At 45.8% G+C, this 12667-nt stretch overlaps 1 protein-coding gene across 6 annotated transcripts in view; it reads left to right on the top strand.

Annotated features, from left to right (window-relative positions):
* The window catches only part of RRBP1 (ribosome binding protein 1), a 55775-nt gene that overhangs the window by 22665 nt on the left and 20443 nt on the right, over nucleotides 1-12667 (top strand). For 5 of the 6 annotated variants that reach the window (XM_073339721.1, XM_073339720.1, XM_073339717.1 and 2 more), the window contains exons 3-7: nucleotides 1972-2117; nucleotides 3469-3591; nucleotides 5112-5264; nucleotides 6069-6187; nucleotides 7915-8068. In XM_073339721.1, coding sequence (XP_073195822.1) covers nucleotides 1972-2117; nucleotides 3469-3591; nucleotides 5112-5264; nucleotides 6069-6187; nucleotides 7915-8068 — 695 coding nt within the window. The remainder of the gene's footprint in view (nucleotides 1-1971; nucleotides 2118-3468; nucleotides 3592-5111; nucleotides 5265-6068; nucleotides 6188-7914; nucleotides 8069-12667) is intronic. The other variant, XM_073339722.1, reaches the window with a different exon arrangement.

Genomic DNA, 12667 nt, shown 5'->3' with positions numbered 1-12667 from the left:
GAAATGTGAATAGAGTCTAAACCTGTGTGGTGAGGCAAGATATGAACTGCTCCATGTCTTAATGGTTCTGAAATATAAAGTGACAGGCTGAGGTTTGTTCGCACTGGGGAGCTGAGTGGAATAGCTATTCCAGAATAAGAATGTCTGTACGGGGAGGAGTTATATGAAATGGTGCAGGACTTTAGATCTAGATTGCTGCAGAATACAAGAGGCCTTGGCAATAACTGGTTATCTTAATTTGTCTAAACTAGAGTCCAAACCACTTAAAGGTCTATAAACTATGATTTCATCCACACCGTAAACCAGTGGTTCTCAACCTTTCCAGACTACTGTATTCCTTTCAGGAGGCTGATTTGTCTTGCATACCCCACGTTTCACCTAATTTAAAAACTCCTTGCTTACAAAATCAGACATAAAAATACAAAAGTGTCACAGCTCACTATTACTGGAAAAATTGCTGACTGTCTCATTTTTACCATGTAATTATAAAAATAAACTGACTGGAATATAAATACTGTACTTGCATTTCAGAATGTAGTATATAGAGCAGTATAAACAAGTCATTGTCTGTCTGTATGAAATTTTAGTTTGTTCTGACTTTGCTGGTGCTTTTTCTGTAGCCTGTTGTAAAACTAGGCAACTATCTAGATGAGTTGATGTATCCCCTGGAGGACCGCTGCGTACCCCCCGGTTACACGTACCCCCGGTGGAGAACCACTGCCCTAAACTAACCGTCGATCTCGGTCACAACAGCATTATACAACTTGTTGCAGTTCTACAGAAACTGCCGGCTGGGGAGGTGATGCCACTTCAGAAGATGAATCTTGAGAAATGGCATTTTTTCCACAACTACGTAGTTCTCCTCCACCTATGCTATGTCTGAAGATTCTTGCGCCAATAATTACTGGAGATGATAGCATTTTTGTGAGCTTCCAGCACTCTGGAAATCCAGACTATATCTGCAAATGGCCCACGCGCTGTGGCCTCATCATTCACTGTGTGCAGACTAGCTAAAGATGCTGATTTCCTGAAGGTTTCTAAATGGTTCGGCTGTGTTAGAATCCCAGAGCTGGAGCATGGAACTAAAACTAACCTAGACTGGGTGTGTCTGAAATTCATTCAGCTCTAGTCTCTTAAATGTCACTTTATAAAGTTGTGGTCTGTGAGGTTTTAACTAGGTCTACAGTTCTCTAACTTCATTGCACTGAATCCCTCTTCTGACAACAAAAATGACTCCATGACCTCAGGAGGGGGCACTGAAGCCTGAGCCCACCCGAGCCCCACCACTCTGGACAAGGCGGGGGGAGCTAAAGCTCAAGCCCTGCCACCCTGGGGTGGGGAGACCAAAGCTGAAGCCCAAAGGCATCAGCCTCAAGAAGGGGGCTGGTCACCTGAGCTGAAGGTTACCCTCAGGCTTTGGCTTTGGCCCCAGCAAATCTAACACCAGCCCTGGCGACCCCATTAAAACAGGGTCCCAACCCACAGTTTGAGAACCCCTGAACTAGGTAAATGTGTTAGTGTCAATGTGTTAGTAAGAGAGACAACGATGACTTTATTACTCTTTGGGCTAGAAGATAATAGATGCGGTGGCTGACTAGTCTCGTGAACCAGTTTAGCTGGATGTTGAGAACTGCGTGTGCTGTCAAAGTCTTCCTCGTTACTAATTTTGCAGTACAACTTGAAGTGATTTTTTTTTAATTTTAAAAAAAAATCTCTTTGTTAAACCCATGCAAAAGGCTGCTGCGTGGATCCTGATTTAATTTAAGACAGACTTATTTTGGTTTAGCTTAAGTCTGTTTAGGAACAGTTTCAGCTAGTGTAATGAGAGGCTCTTAAACCAAAACAAGCGTGTCTGCACAGGGACTTGCACCGGTTCAACTAAATCCATATAAATATGAATGTGAGAACCCCCGGTGTCCAGCTGTGGATAATTCAATGATTTATGTGAGTCTCTCACTTTTCCCTCTCTAGTTCCTACAGATGCTGATGGCCCCCTCTACCTCCCATACAAGACCCTGGTTTCCACCATTAGCAGCATGGTTTTCAGCGAGGGAGAGGCTCAGCAGCTCATTGAGATCCTGACGGATAAAGCAGGCGTTCAGGACACCTGGCATACGGTACTGTAACTCTAGTTACAAAAAGCTCAATCGCTGATTTCTGTATAACGAAGGGAGAACCAACGCTAACCACATGGTGTCGTTCGTCTCTACCTTAATTGTGTGTGCATGTTAAATTCAGATGTATGTAGAACGCCATCAGAAGATGCAGGGGGCCACATCCGCTCCGGTGTAAGGAGTGGAGCTGTGGTGACTTATACACATTGAGGATCTGGCCCCAGCTCTTCAGATATAACGTACTTGTCTTGTCTGAGCGTAAATCAGTTTTGCAGAACTCTCCCTTTCTGTAACATGTCCTTAAAGTCAGAAGAGAGCGTGTTTCTCAGCAGCGGCTATAGTTGGCTGCTCAAAGCACCCATCTGTTCCATAAACGTAATAAGGGAAGCTCTGACTTCCAGGATTATATAGTGCCAAGGCCTGATTGTTATGCCTTGGGCGTCAGAAGCCTTGTGAGGATTCCTGCATTGGCGCACATACCTCACGGGACTGAGACGACAGGATTTTGTTCCTTGGCATGGTGTGGCACCAAACTGTCCTCGTAGTTAAAACTACTAATCTCTCTAGACCCTGCTTCTCCGGCGAGAGCGAACCCCAGCATTGCCTGCAGAGATTAAAGGAAAACTCCATCGGTTTGAGGTCAGCAGGGGGAGAATGCTGAGTGAGGGTAGGCAGTGCAGCTTAGTGGACAGGACACTGGACTGGGATTCAGAAGTCCTGGAGACTGTTCCCAGCTCTACAGGGCAAGTCACTTCCCCTGTCTATGTCCCCATCTTCAAAATGGGGATAATGCTATTGATCTCCTTTGTCAAGTGCCTTGAGATCTACCGGTGCAAAGGGCTACATCAGAGCTAGGTTTTATTAACGCTTGCCTTGGTGCCAGCAATTCTAAAGTCCTTCCGTGGTGCATCCCCTTAAAATCCAGCATGTGCGGAGGGCTGTCTAGGTCTCTTCTTATCTGCTGGTGACGTCGGCAGGGTTCTGCGAGCCAAGGATCTGGCTGTGTAGTTTTGTTGTTGCGTGACTTTTCGGTGTGGCTGTCCAAATGACCAGCCTTCTGGAAGGTGGGGACATGCTGGACTGTCATACTAGCTTCCAGTCCCATGCCAGGCGCTCAATTTGTTGTCCTCGGCAGTATTAAATGCCCTTCCCCCGTGTGACGAGATTAAGCTAGGGTTGGCTAGAAACCACCTTCTGCATGCTCTCTCCACCCAAGCGTTTGCGTTCTTACTGAGTTTGCTTCCTTGCTGTTGCACTTGGCAGTTTAGGCACAAGTTTCTGCTAATCTTTCCTATCCTGACGGAAGAAGAGATTACGAGGTGGATTGCACAAATAACATGTGGTCTCTTCACAGGCGACTCAGAAGGGGGACCCGGTTACCACTCTGAAACGTCAGTTGGAAGAGAAAGAAAAGCAACTTGCTACTGAACAAGAGGATTCATCTGCTGCCAGAAACAAACTGAGGGAGCTCACTAAGGTGAGGACTGTGTGGTCTCCTGCATTCCCTGCAGCCTGAACCGCTCACGTTGGCTTCAGCCTGGAAGATGGAGAAAGTGTCTATTTGACATGCTCCCCTGCTGCTAGTGTTTCTCCGTGGGCTCTCAAATCTAGCTGTCTGGCATGTAAAATTCTTCAGAGAGCTCATTTCTGGTGTGACGCTGATTCTATACAAGGCACGTTTACGATCTGAAGAGTGGTAACACCTAGGGATCTCATTGGGCTAAGTGCTGTACAAACAGAGACGAAAAAGACAGTCCCTGTCCAAAAGAGCTCATCATGGAAGTCTGTCACACACTCGCAGAGCTGTGGCTATCCAGAAAAACGCCTTCTGCAAAATGCCAACAAACTTTGTTTTCTTTGTTTGGGGGAGAATTCTGCACAGCTCAGTGGATCCGAGGCAGCTTCGTGCATGTTCAGTGTAAAACTACTGAGCACGGCCTTGCTGTCCTTCGCTGGAAGGAGGATGCTTTTTAAATCCAAATGAGTTGAATTCGTGTGGTTACACCATACTGTTTCTGAGCTAGTGTGGAAGCCTCCCTCCAAAATCCAGCCGAGATCTGAAAGTCTAGTGCTGACTTCTAATGCAAATATTTTCTGAGGCTGTGCAGTCAATGGGGACCAGAACAGGTCAAAATCAGTCACCTCTCTCAGGCTCCCAAAATCGCTATGTAATAGCAAGGTGGGTTATTGGCTGTAACTGGGAGAAGGGTGGAAAAAACCAAACTCTTCTATATCCACCCTAATCATGGAGATTCTTCTCCTCTCCTTGCAAGTAGTGAACACGAATATTTCAGTGCAGTGTCTTCACTGGGGCCAGGGATGGGTATCCCTCTGACAACATGCTAGCGCCTCCACCATCTTGCACTCTGGAACCAAACTTCAACTCCTCCTGCTCTAATTAAAGCTGAAAGCCAAGAAGCCCTTACACCTCCTCTTCAGGCTAAGCCATGGTCTGGACCTGATTTAATAAGTGGTGTGTGTGAGACTCCAGAATCTACATTGAGCAACAATTCTTCCCTCTCTTGTTGTCCTTCATTAGCCAACCACCCTGCAAATATTCTCGAATCCCGTCCTAGCTGGTGTCACAAAATCTGCTTGTGACCCGTGCGAGTTAATGGAGCAGAATAGTGCAATGGGACAGCGAAACAACAGAAGATGAGTGGTGCTGCCTTCTGATGTGGCTTTCCCGCTTGGACACGTGTATGTAATAGGTTATTGATCTGGAAAAACTCTAGGATCTTACGCCTCTCTCTTAGCTGACCTAATGTGGAGCAATAGTGGCTACAGCACTCAAACCAAAATTCAGAAACAAACATAAGGTTTTGTTGGAGTTGAGTAATACAGATCAACGGTGCTGGCTAATGCTGGGTTAGCCTGGAATTGGATGGATGACCTCTGGCTATAACATTGCTGAACACTTAAATGTTTTAGATTGTAAGATGTCTTTTTTTTTAAAGAAAAGTTGCTGAGAATTAAAAGCATCTCCTCTTCTTGAAGGAGCTTGCAGCTGAGAAGGCCAAGATGGTCGCTGTTGAAACCAAGTTGAAAGAGCAGCTGTTGGCACGTGAACAAGAGATTACTGCCGTGCAAGCTCGCATGCAGGCTAGTTACCAGGATCATGTGAATGAAACCCAGCAGTTGCAAGGAAAGGTAGGAGACGCGTTTTATGCTTCAAAACACAGGCTCTCCTACTAGACTTAATCTGCAGTCTGGCAGCACTGGGAGCAGAGATTGGTTTGCAGGGCTTAGTTTCCTTGGAGATATAAGGTAAACTTCATTCAAAACCCCGAAGGGACCCCGACTGCACCTGCTTTGGCATGGCTGAAGCTGTGGCCACATTGTACCCAGGTTTAGTGTGAGTGGCATTAACATCTGAATATTTCCCACAGCTGTACTTCTAAGGAAATACCACTGAAGTCCCTGCTTGGGTTTTAGGATTAACAGAGTTTAAGGCCAGAATGGACCAAAGTAACTTTATAAACCCTTCTGAAGCTGGCATCCCATTGCCCCTCCCCTCCCCTCTCCCTCCAAAAATACCTTTCCAAACTAACTAACTTGGGGTAGGGTTAGGGGAGGAGGAGAGGTGAAAGGATCTCACAGGAACTGCCTAAGATTTAGCTCTTGTCACAGATTTCTTCCCCCTACTCAGTGGCTTCTCGGTGTGGGGGGGAATGTCCTCCCCCTTTCTCACATGCTTTATTTTGGGCTCTGCATTTGGTTATAACCAATACAGTAAAAGATGTAATAAAAAGGGAAGATGCTTTAAGAGGGCAAGGTGTTTGGGGGCAGAGTGGCACGTCTGTAGAAAGCCAGGCTTTTGCTACCGTGTACAAGTGGGACAAGAAAAACATGGTTTCGGTGTGTGACTTTAAAGAAAGGAAAACTGTTGCTGTAGTCTTGGGCCCAGCATGCCAATGGAGGCGTCCCCGTGTACTGACGTCCTTGCTCTTCCAGATTCGGACTCTTCAAGAACAGCTTGAGAACGGCCCCAGCACCCAGCTGGCTCGCTTGCAGCAGGAGAACTCGATCCTGCGGGATGCTCTGAACCAAGCCACGAGCCAGACGGAGAGCAAGTAAGAAAATGTGTTTTGGTGAATACACGGATGTGAGCTGCAAGACATGGGTCATGCAGGGTAGCTTTACTACACTGTCTTCCTCCCTTCCAAAAATCCAACCCCCCCACCACCCCAGGGCACATCTAGTGCCCGTGAAAGTAGAGCATGCTCCAAGCTTCTCCATCTTTCTGCTGGTTAGAGCTGGTGGCAAGCTTTCTGTTGAATCATCTGTCTTTTTGAAATCAGGTTTTGTTTTGCATGACTCAGCTTTCTTGAGGAAAGTGTCTGCTTTTTCTTGGGGGGTGGGGTGGGGAGTGTTAAATCAGTGTTTTCAGCTGGAAAAGCACATGGTCACTGTGCCCCTATTCATGCACAGCCTTCCCTTGATAGGAAGTAAAATTGACACTCCAGGCGATGTAGTCTGATTGTGGAGCATGGCCCAGAGGACAATGTGAGCATGAGGTATCCAAACTACAACTCCCAGGAGGCACCAGGGCAGCATTTTCTTTTCTTTTTTTTTAAATTAAACCTAGTCAGTCTTCTGTGGGTGGGAAACCACTTTCCACCCAGCATTATTACCGATGCATTGCAAAATGCTTGCCTTCCCACACCCCATCATGCCAATTCTGGAGCAGACTGCTCATTCTCGCTGAATTAGGGCGCAGTTCAGTTGTGATGTAAATGATCAAACTCCTCCGTCTGACCTAACCAGGGCTTGAATTGAGCCCAACTCCAGAACACTCGGCACTCAAATATCATTTTCTGAAGTAACATTCAAAATTCAGTTTAGCTGCCGTCTGTGAAGACTGACACACTCCTGGCTCATGCATTGTGATGGGGCTCTTTGTCTTTGAGGGTTTCAATTCGGTGATTGAACTTGGCTCATTTTTCTAGCTTTATAGTTTCATAGAGTTCCAGTCCAGAAGGGCCCACTAGATTGGCAAACCATAGGTGTCTTGTTTAGTGCAGGTAAATTGTACTGTTCGGTTTCACTCTTTGCTCTGCAGTGTCTATCTAACCTAGATCTAACCTACCCTAGTTAATTATCTACCCTGATTTAAAATAACATTGCATATGTGATTGATGGAAAATCTTGTACTTCCTAATTGGGTTTAAAAAAACTCCTAATTTTTTTTGGCTGTAGAATAAGAGAAAAGGAAGAGTAACAATAGAGAAACAAGAACTAGCCAGTGCATACTAAACAAGCTTCTCTTTAAAATAAGAGATCATTGACTATTTAGTTTTTATATAAAAGCTTTAAAGTAATTGACTCAACTCCAAATGCTTAGAGCACTTCCTTTTTATGTTCTGAAGATAAATCCTCAGATTTTTACATCCTAAGAATGAAACTCCATCTTTTGAAAAGGGGCTTATTAACTGCATTGTGACTTTTTTCTTGCTGAAGAGGTTCTCTTCCATGAAGGAAATTACACATTTGGGGAAGCAGGAAAAGGACATGTCTCTAAATATTTGCATCTGAAGTAATGCAGTAAAAATATGTTTCAAGTGTACAGGGCCACTGGAACAGTTTATATAGTGGGGGTGCTGAGAGCCATTGAACCAAAGTGTAAACCCTGTATACAGTGGAAAATGCTTCACGCCAGGGGGTGTGGCTGAACCCCTAGTTCCAGCACCTATGCAAGTGAAGGATTGAGGCTGATGAGATAACTCCAGTCCCACTGAGCTGGAATAGTATGAGTCTATACAGAAATGTAACTGATTTGTCTGTCTGTCTGTCTGTCCAGGCAAAATGCAGAGCTAGCCAAGCTGCGGCAGGAATGCAGTAAACTAATGAAAGAGCTGTCTGAAAAATCGGAGACGCTTCATCAGGAGGAACAACAGAAAAAGAACCTGGAGATAAAGGCCGCTGCGTATGAAAAACAAATCAGCCAGCTCCAGGTCAGCACTGTGCCAACAAACCACTGTTTTTTGTTTTTCTTCTAGTCATGTGGCTTTCTTCTCTGAAGTAGCTACCTTTATTGTAGCTGTTGCTTACACAGAGGAAGGGTGGTCTTGTGGTTAGGCATTGGACTGGGACTCTGGAGATCTGGCTGTTTGACCTTGAGCAAGTCATGTAAAGCTCTGTGCCTCAGTTTCCCTTCTGTAAAATGGGGATAATACATAGGGGAAAGATGGCATTGTCTGTTTCGAACCAAAGCTGTTTCTTGCTGTCTGTGCAGCGTGCGGCACCGCAGGGTCCTAATTAAGTAGTGGAGCAGTGGGTGCTATTTGAGAGTTTTTGGATGAAATGTCTGTCAGTCAAAATACTGATTAGCCAAAATGGAAGCTTTGCGGGAAAGGGTGTTGGGTTCAATGAATTTTTTCCACTGAGGTGGCGGGGAGAGATGGTCCAAACGTTGTTCCATTTCGACCTTTTAGAAACGAAATATTTCTGGTTCAAAACAGCAGGTTTGAAATGTTAAGCTAATTGGTTTTTAAAAAAAAATTGGCCCAAAGCAAAACAAAATACTTCTATGAAATGATGATTTTGGATTTTCAACTTATGAAAATTGGTGACTTTTTTTTTTTTTTTCCTGGTCACAGTTCTGGACAGAAACATATTTTCCCTACAGCAGGCTTGTGCGGGATGGGGAACAATTTCTTGCCCAGCTGTAATTGCTAAACGAGTAGCTAATAACATGGAATATTTAGACTAAGGTTTGGTAAAGGCTTCTTGCTACAGGAGAGTATCGTCTTGGGCCTATTTCTTGCTGAAAAATCAACCTCTTCACATCCCTTTCCCTCACCCCCATGTTAGCCTGTACACTATAGACTTACAAGTTGGGCATATTGCATCACTGACAGAAGCTCAAAGGGTGGTAAGAAGCATGATATATATGGGGGGCGGGAGGGAGAGAATCTCCATTTAAAAACAAATTCCTCAGGACACCAAAAATCCAGTTGATGATAAACCTAGGGTTGATCTGATCAGCCTTAACACCACATAGCCAGGTCTCTTTGTATTCTGATGGAAACTGGTGGTCAGTAAACTGGCCATTGGCTGCCTTCACCCCTGCTGCTTCTTTCCTGTCCCAGAGAGCGTCGGCTGTCACCAGAAAGACAAGCCTAGCCTGACATGAGGTCAAACGAACTAAAAGCACTATCAGTTTAATGGGGGTTTAACACGGAGTGCTGCTGAAGATACCTGACACTGGTCAGAAGTTGCCTGGCACATTAGTGCTGCCCTCACGTAAAACTGCCATACCAGGAATTCTCCTATTCCTGTGTCCCACCTCAGACAGGGGCCAGCACCAGATGCCTCAGGGGAAGATGCAAGAAGCCCTGCATAGGCAATTGGGAGATAATCTGCCCCCATGGAAAATTCCCTCCTGACCCCCAGTACTCCAGAGGCTGGCTCACACCCTGGAGCATGAGGGTTTATAACTCTGCGTATTCTCAGCCATATAAATGTCCAACCCAACTGTGCCACGGCCAAGCGTCACTGCAGCACAGAGCAGGGCAAAGTGACACACGACTCGGGTGCTCTAGGACAGTGATTGCCGTCCGCTTGATAACAGGAGCATCATAAAAATAGTTCCACTCTGAAACTTACCGGCAGCGTGCCTCTCGTCTGAGGGGGTTTATGATATGAAGTGTACCAGAGTTCTCACGCAACAGGGACCTTGCACTCTGTCTCTCGCAACCTCTGCTCTGTCAGAGCTTGTTTACCTGCAGACAGGTGAGAAAACTGGTTTTGCATTACTGATGGGGAATGTGGTGTGTTTTTTCCTTTTTTTCCTGTTCCTGCTTTTTTGGTGGCTGGTTTTGTTACCGCATGGGCGACACTTAAACACTACAGCGCTGGGTGTCAATATAGGAGCCGTGGGTTCATGGCGCGCAGCGTATGGACCCCGTAATGCCTCATAGTCAAAAATATCGATTCTCAGGCTGTAGTTCGATTTAAAGGGGAGACTTGCGGTATTGCTTCTTACTCATATGCACAGATGACATGCAAGGAAGTTAGGCCATGAATCCTAAAGAGGTGGCAGCCAGCCACTGTCTCCTGAAATGATGTTGGCGTGCGTTCAGCAACAGCAGGAAATCCCAGCTTCATGGTAGCAGAGACCCATATCACATTACAGCTCTCACAGAAACCTTCATATTGCTCTGCTGTAAACTGCCTTCTCTCTCCTGAGATGTGGTTTGATGTCTTTGATTGCTCCCAGTTCAGAATGATCCCTCACTCTCCCAGATCTTGGGAGACAGGCCAGTCCTCGCTTACAGACCACCCCCCAACCTGAAGCAAATACTCGCCAGCAACTACACAACAGAACCATTAACCCAGGAACCTGTCCTTGCAACAAAGCCTGTTGCCAACTGTGTCCACATATCTATTCAGGGGACACCATCACAGGACCTAATCACATTAGCCATGCCATCAGGGGCTCGTTCACCTGCACCTCTACCAATGTGATATATGCCATCATGTGCCAGCAATGCCCCTCTGCCATGTACATTGGCCAAACCGGACAGTCTTTACGCAAAAGAATAAATGGACACAAATCTGACATCAGGAATCCTAATATTCAAAAACCGGTAGGAGAACACTTCAACTTCTCTGGCCACTCAGTAAAAGATTTAAGGGTGGCAATTTTGCAACAGAAAAGCTTTAAAAGCAGATTCCAACGAGAAACTGCTGAGCTTGAATTAATATGCAAACTCGATACCATTAACTTGGGTTTGAATAGAGACTGGGAGTGGCTGGGTCATTCACATATGGAATCTATATCCCTACGTTAAGTATCCTCCCACCTTCTTGTCAACTGTCTAAATGGGCCGTCTTGATTATCACTACAAAAGTTTTTTGTTTTTTTTTCTCCTGCTGACAATAGCTCATCTTAACGAATCAGCCTCTCAGTTTGTATGGCAACTTCCAACGTGTGTGTGTGTGTGTGTGTGTCTATCTATATCTATCTTCTTACTCTATGTTCCATTCTATGCATCCGATGAAGTGAGCTGTAGCCCACAAAAGGTTACGCTCAGATAAATATGTTAGTCTCTCTAAGGTGCCACAAGTCCTCCTATTCTCTTTGCAGTTCAGAATAGGCTCCTCCCGATACACATTAATGCATGTTCAAAGCATGCACACTTCTTTTGAACTGTGTGCTTACCTGGCTGCAGTAAGAGTGAATGGAACTGGGGAACGGGTCAAGTCTCAGGAGGGACCTCCTTTGATGTGGCCCCAGGGGGTCAGGCATGCAAGCTTGAGGGCCACCTGGCTACCAGACAAACGCAGGCCTCTTGACATGTAACACTGGCCTTTCTGCATGATCTACAACTCTGCCTACCTGCTGCATCCATTAATGTTAACAAAATAATGGGCACCTGACTGAAATATTTCTAAGTGAATAATCTCTGTATCACGCTAGTTTAAGGCGACATGGTATCTTTATAGGGAAAGAGAGCTAGCTGTGAACATGGCTGGTATGTATATATGGGTGTGTGTGTGGATCTTCTCTTGGAGACTGAGTCAATCTCAAGTGACTTAGGAACTTTTAAGCATTGCCCAATATCTGAGCTAAGTTTGTGCAGTTGCACAACGTTGTCATCCCTCTGAAAGCTTTCAGAGTTTGAGAAATGTGCTTTTAAAATCTGCCTCCCTGCTGATGGCTGTAGGAACGGGACAGATGGAGGGGAGTGTTGGCCACAGGTTGCCATAACTTTATCCTCACTGGGGGCTCTTGTCGGAAAGGGGGAGGAGAAATAAAGAGAGTTTCTCTTTTAGCGTGATCATCACATTCTCTGCTCCTGTGTCTCCATGAAGGGCCAGCCAATGCGTGCCCTTCTCTTGACACTTCTTGATGTGGAAAGATTGTACTCTGCCCAAACCACACTGAAAATTCCACTGAGCCGAACACACTTCACCATAATAACGTATCGAGTAACTCTGTTCCTAGCCAGCTGGATTCTGTAGCGGCTGGGTGCTTCAGCTACACATCTAGCGTGTGCCATTGGCAAGAAAAATAAGCAGGCCCTCCCTGCCATGGGGAGCAAATGCCCTCCCCGGGAACCCTGCCCCCTGCAGGGGTGAGAATGGGCAGCAAGAACACACTAAGTGAGGGGATGGGGTAAAGCATGAGACGTTGGTACCGAAATAGACAGGGCTTATTCTAAGAAGGCGCTCGCCAGCCCCTCGAATTGCTCGCAGCACAGAAGCTAATGGGAATACAGGGCAGAGATTTCAGCACGGACCATGCTCCCTACCCTGCTGGCTAGGTAAGCAGCTGTGTCCTGTGCCAGCTGGAGCTTTGGGGTTGACTTTAAAGGAGGCTCACCACAGTGGTCCTCCACCCCCAGGCAACTTAAGGGCCAGAGAGATGCATTGCTTTGAAATGAGAATTTTTTCTGTTCCTTCCCCTCACTGGAAAAAAAAATTCTCATTCAAACCAAGCAAACATTTCTGATCACTCCATCGAGAATCTTCCCAACAGAAAACATTCTTCAATAAGATTTTTTTTTTTTTTTGGACCAGCCCTAAATATCAGATGTGCAAACTGT

The sequence above is a fragment of the Lepidochelys kempii genome, chromosome 3, assembly GCF_965140265.1.
Source record: "Lepidochelys kempii isolate rLepKem1 chromosome 3, rLepKem1.hap2, whole genome shotgun sequence".
Taxonomy (NCBI): domain Eukaryota; kingdom Metazoa; phylum Chordata; order Testudines; family Cheloniidae; genus Lepidochelys; species Lepidochelys kempii.
The sequence above is the reverse complement of the archived record's forward strand: the minus strand, read 5'-3'. Positions and strand labels throughout refer to the sequence as shown.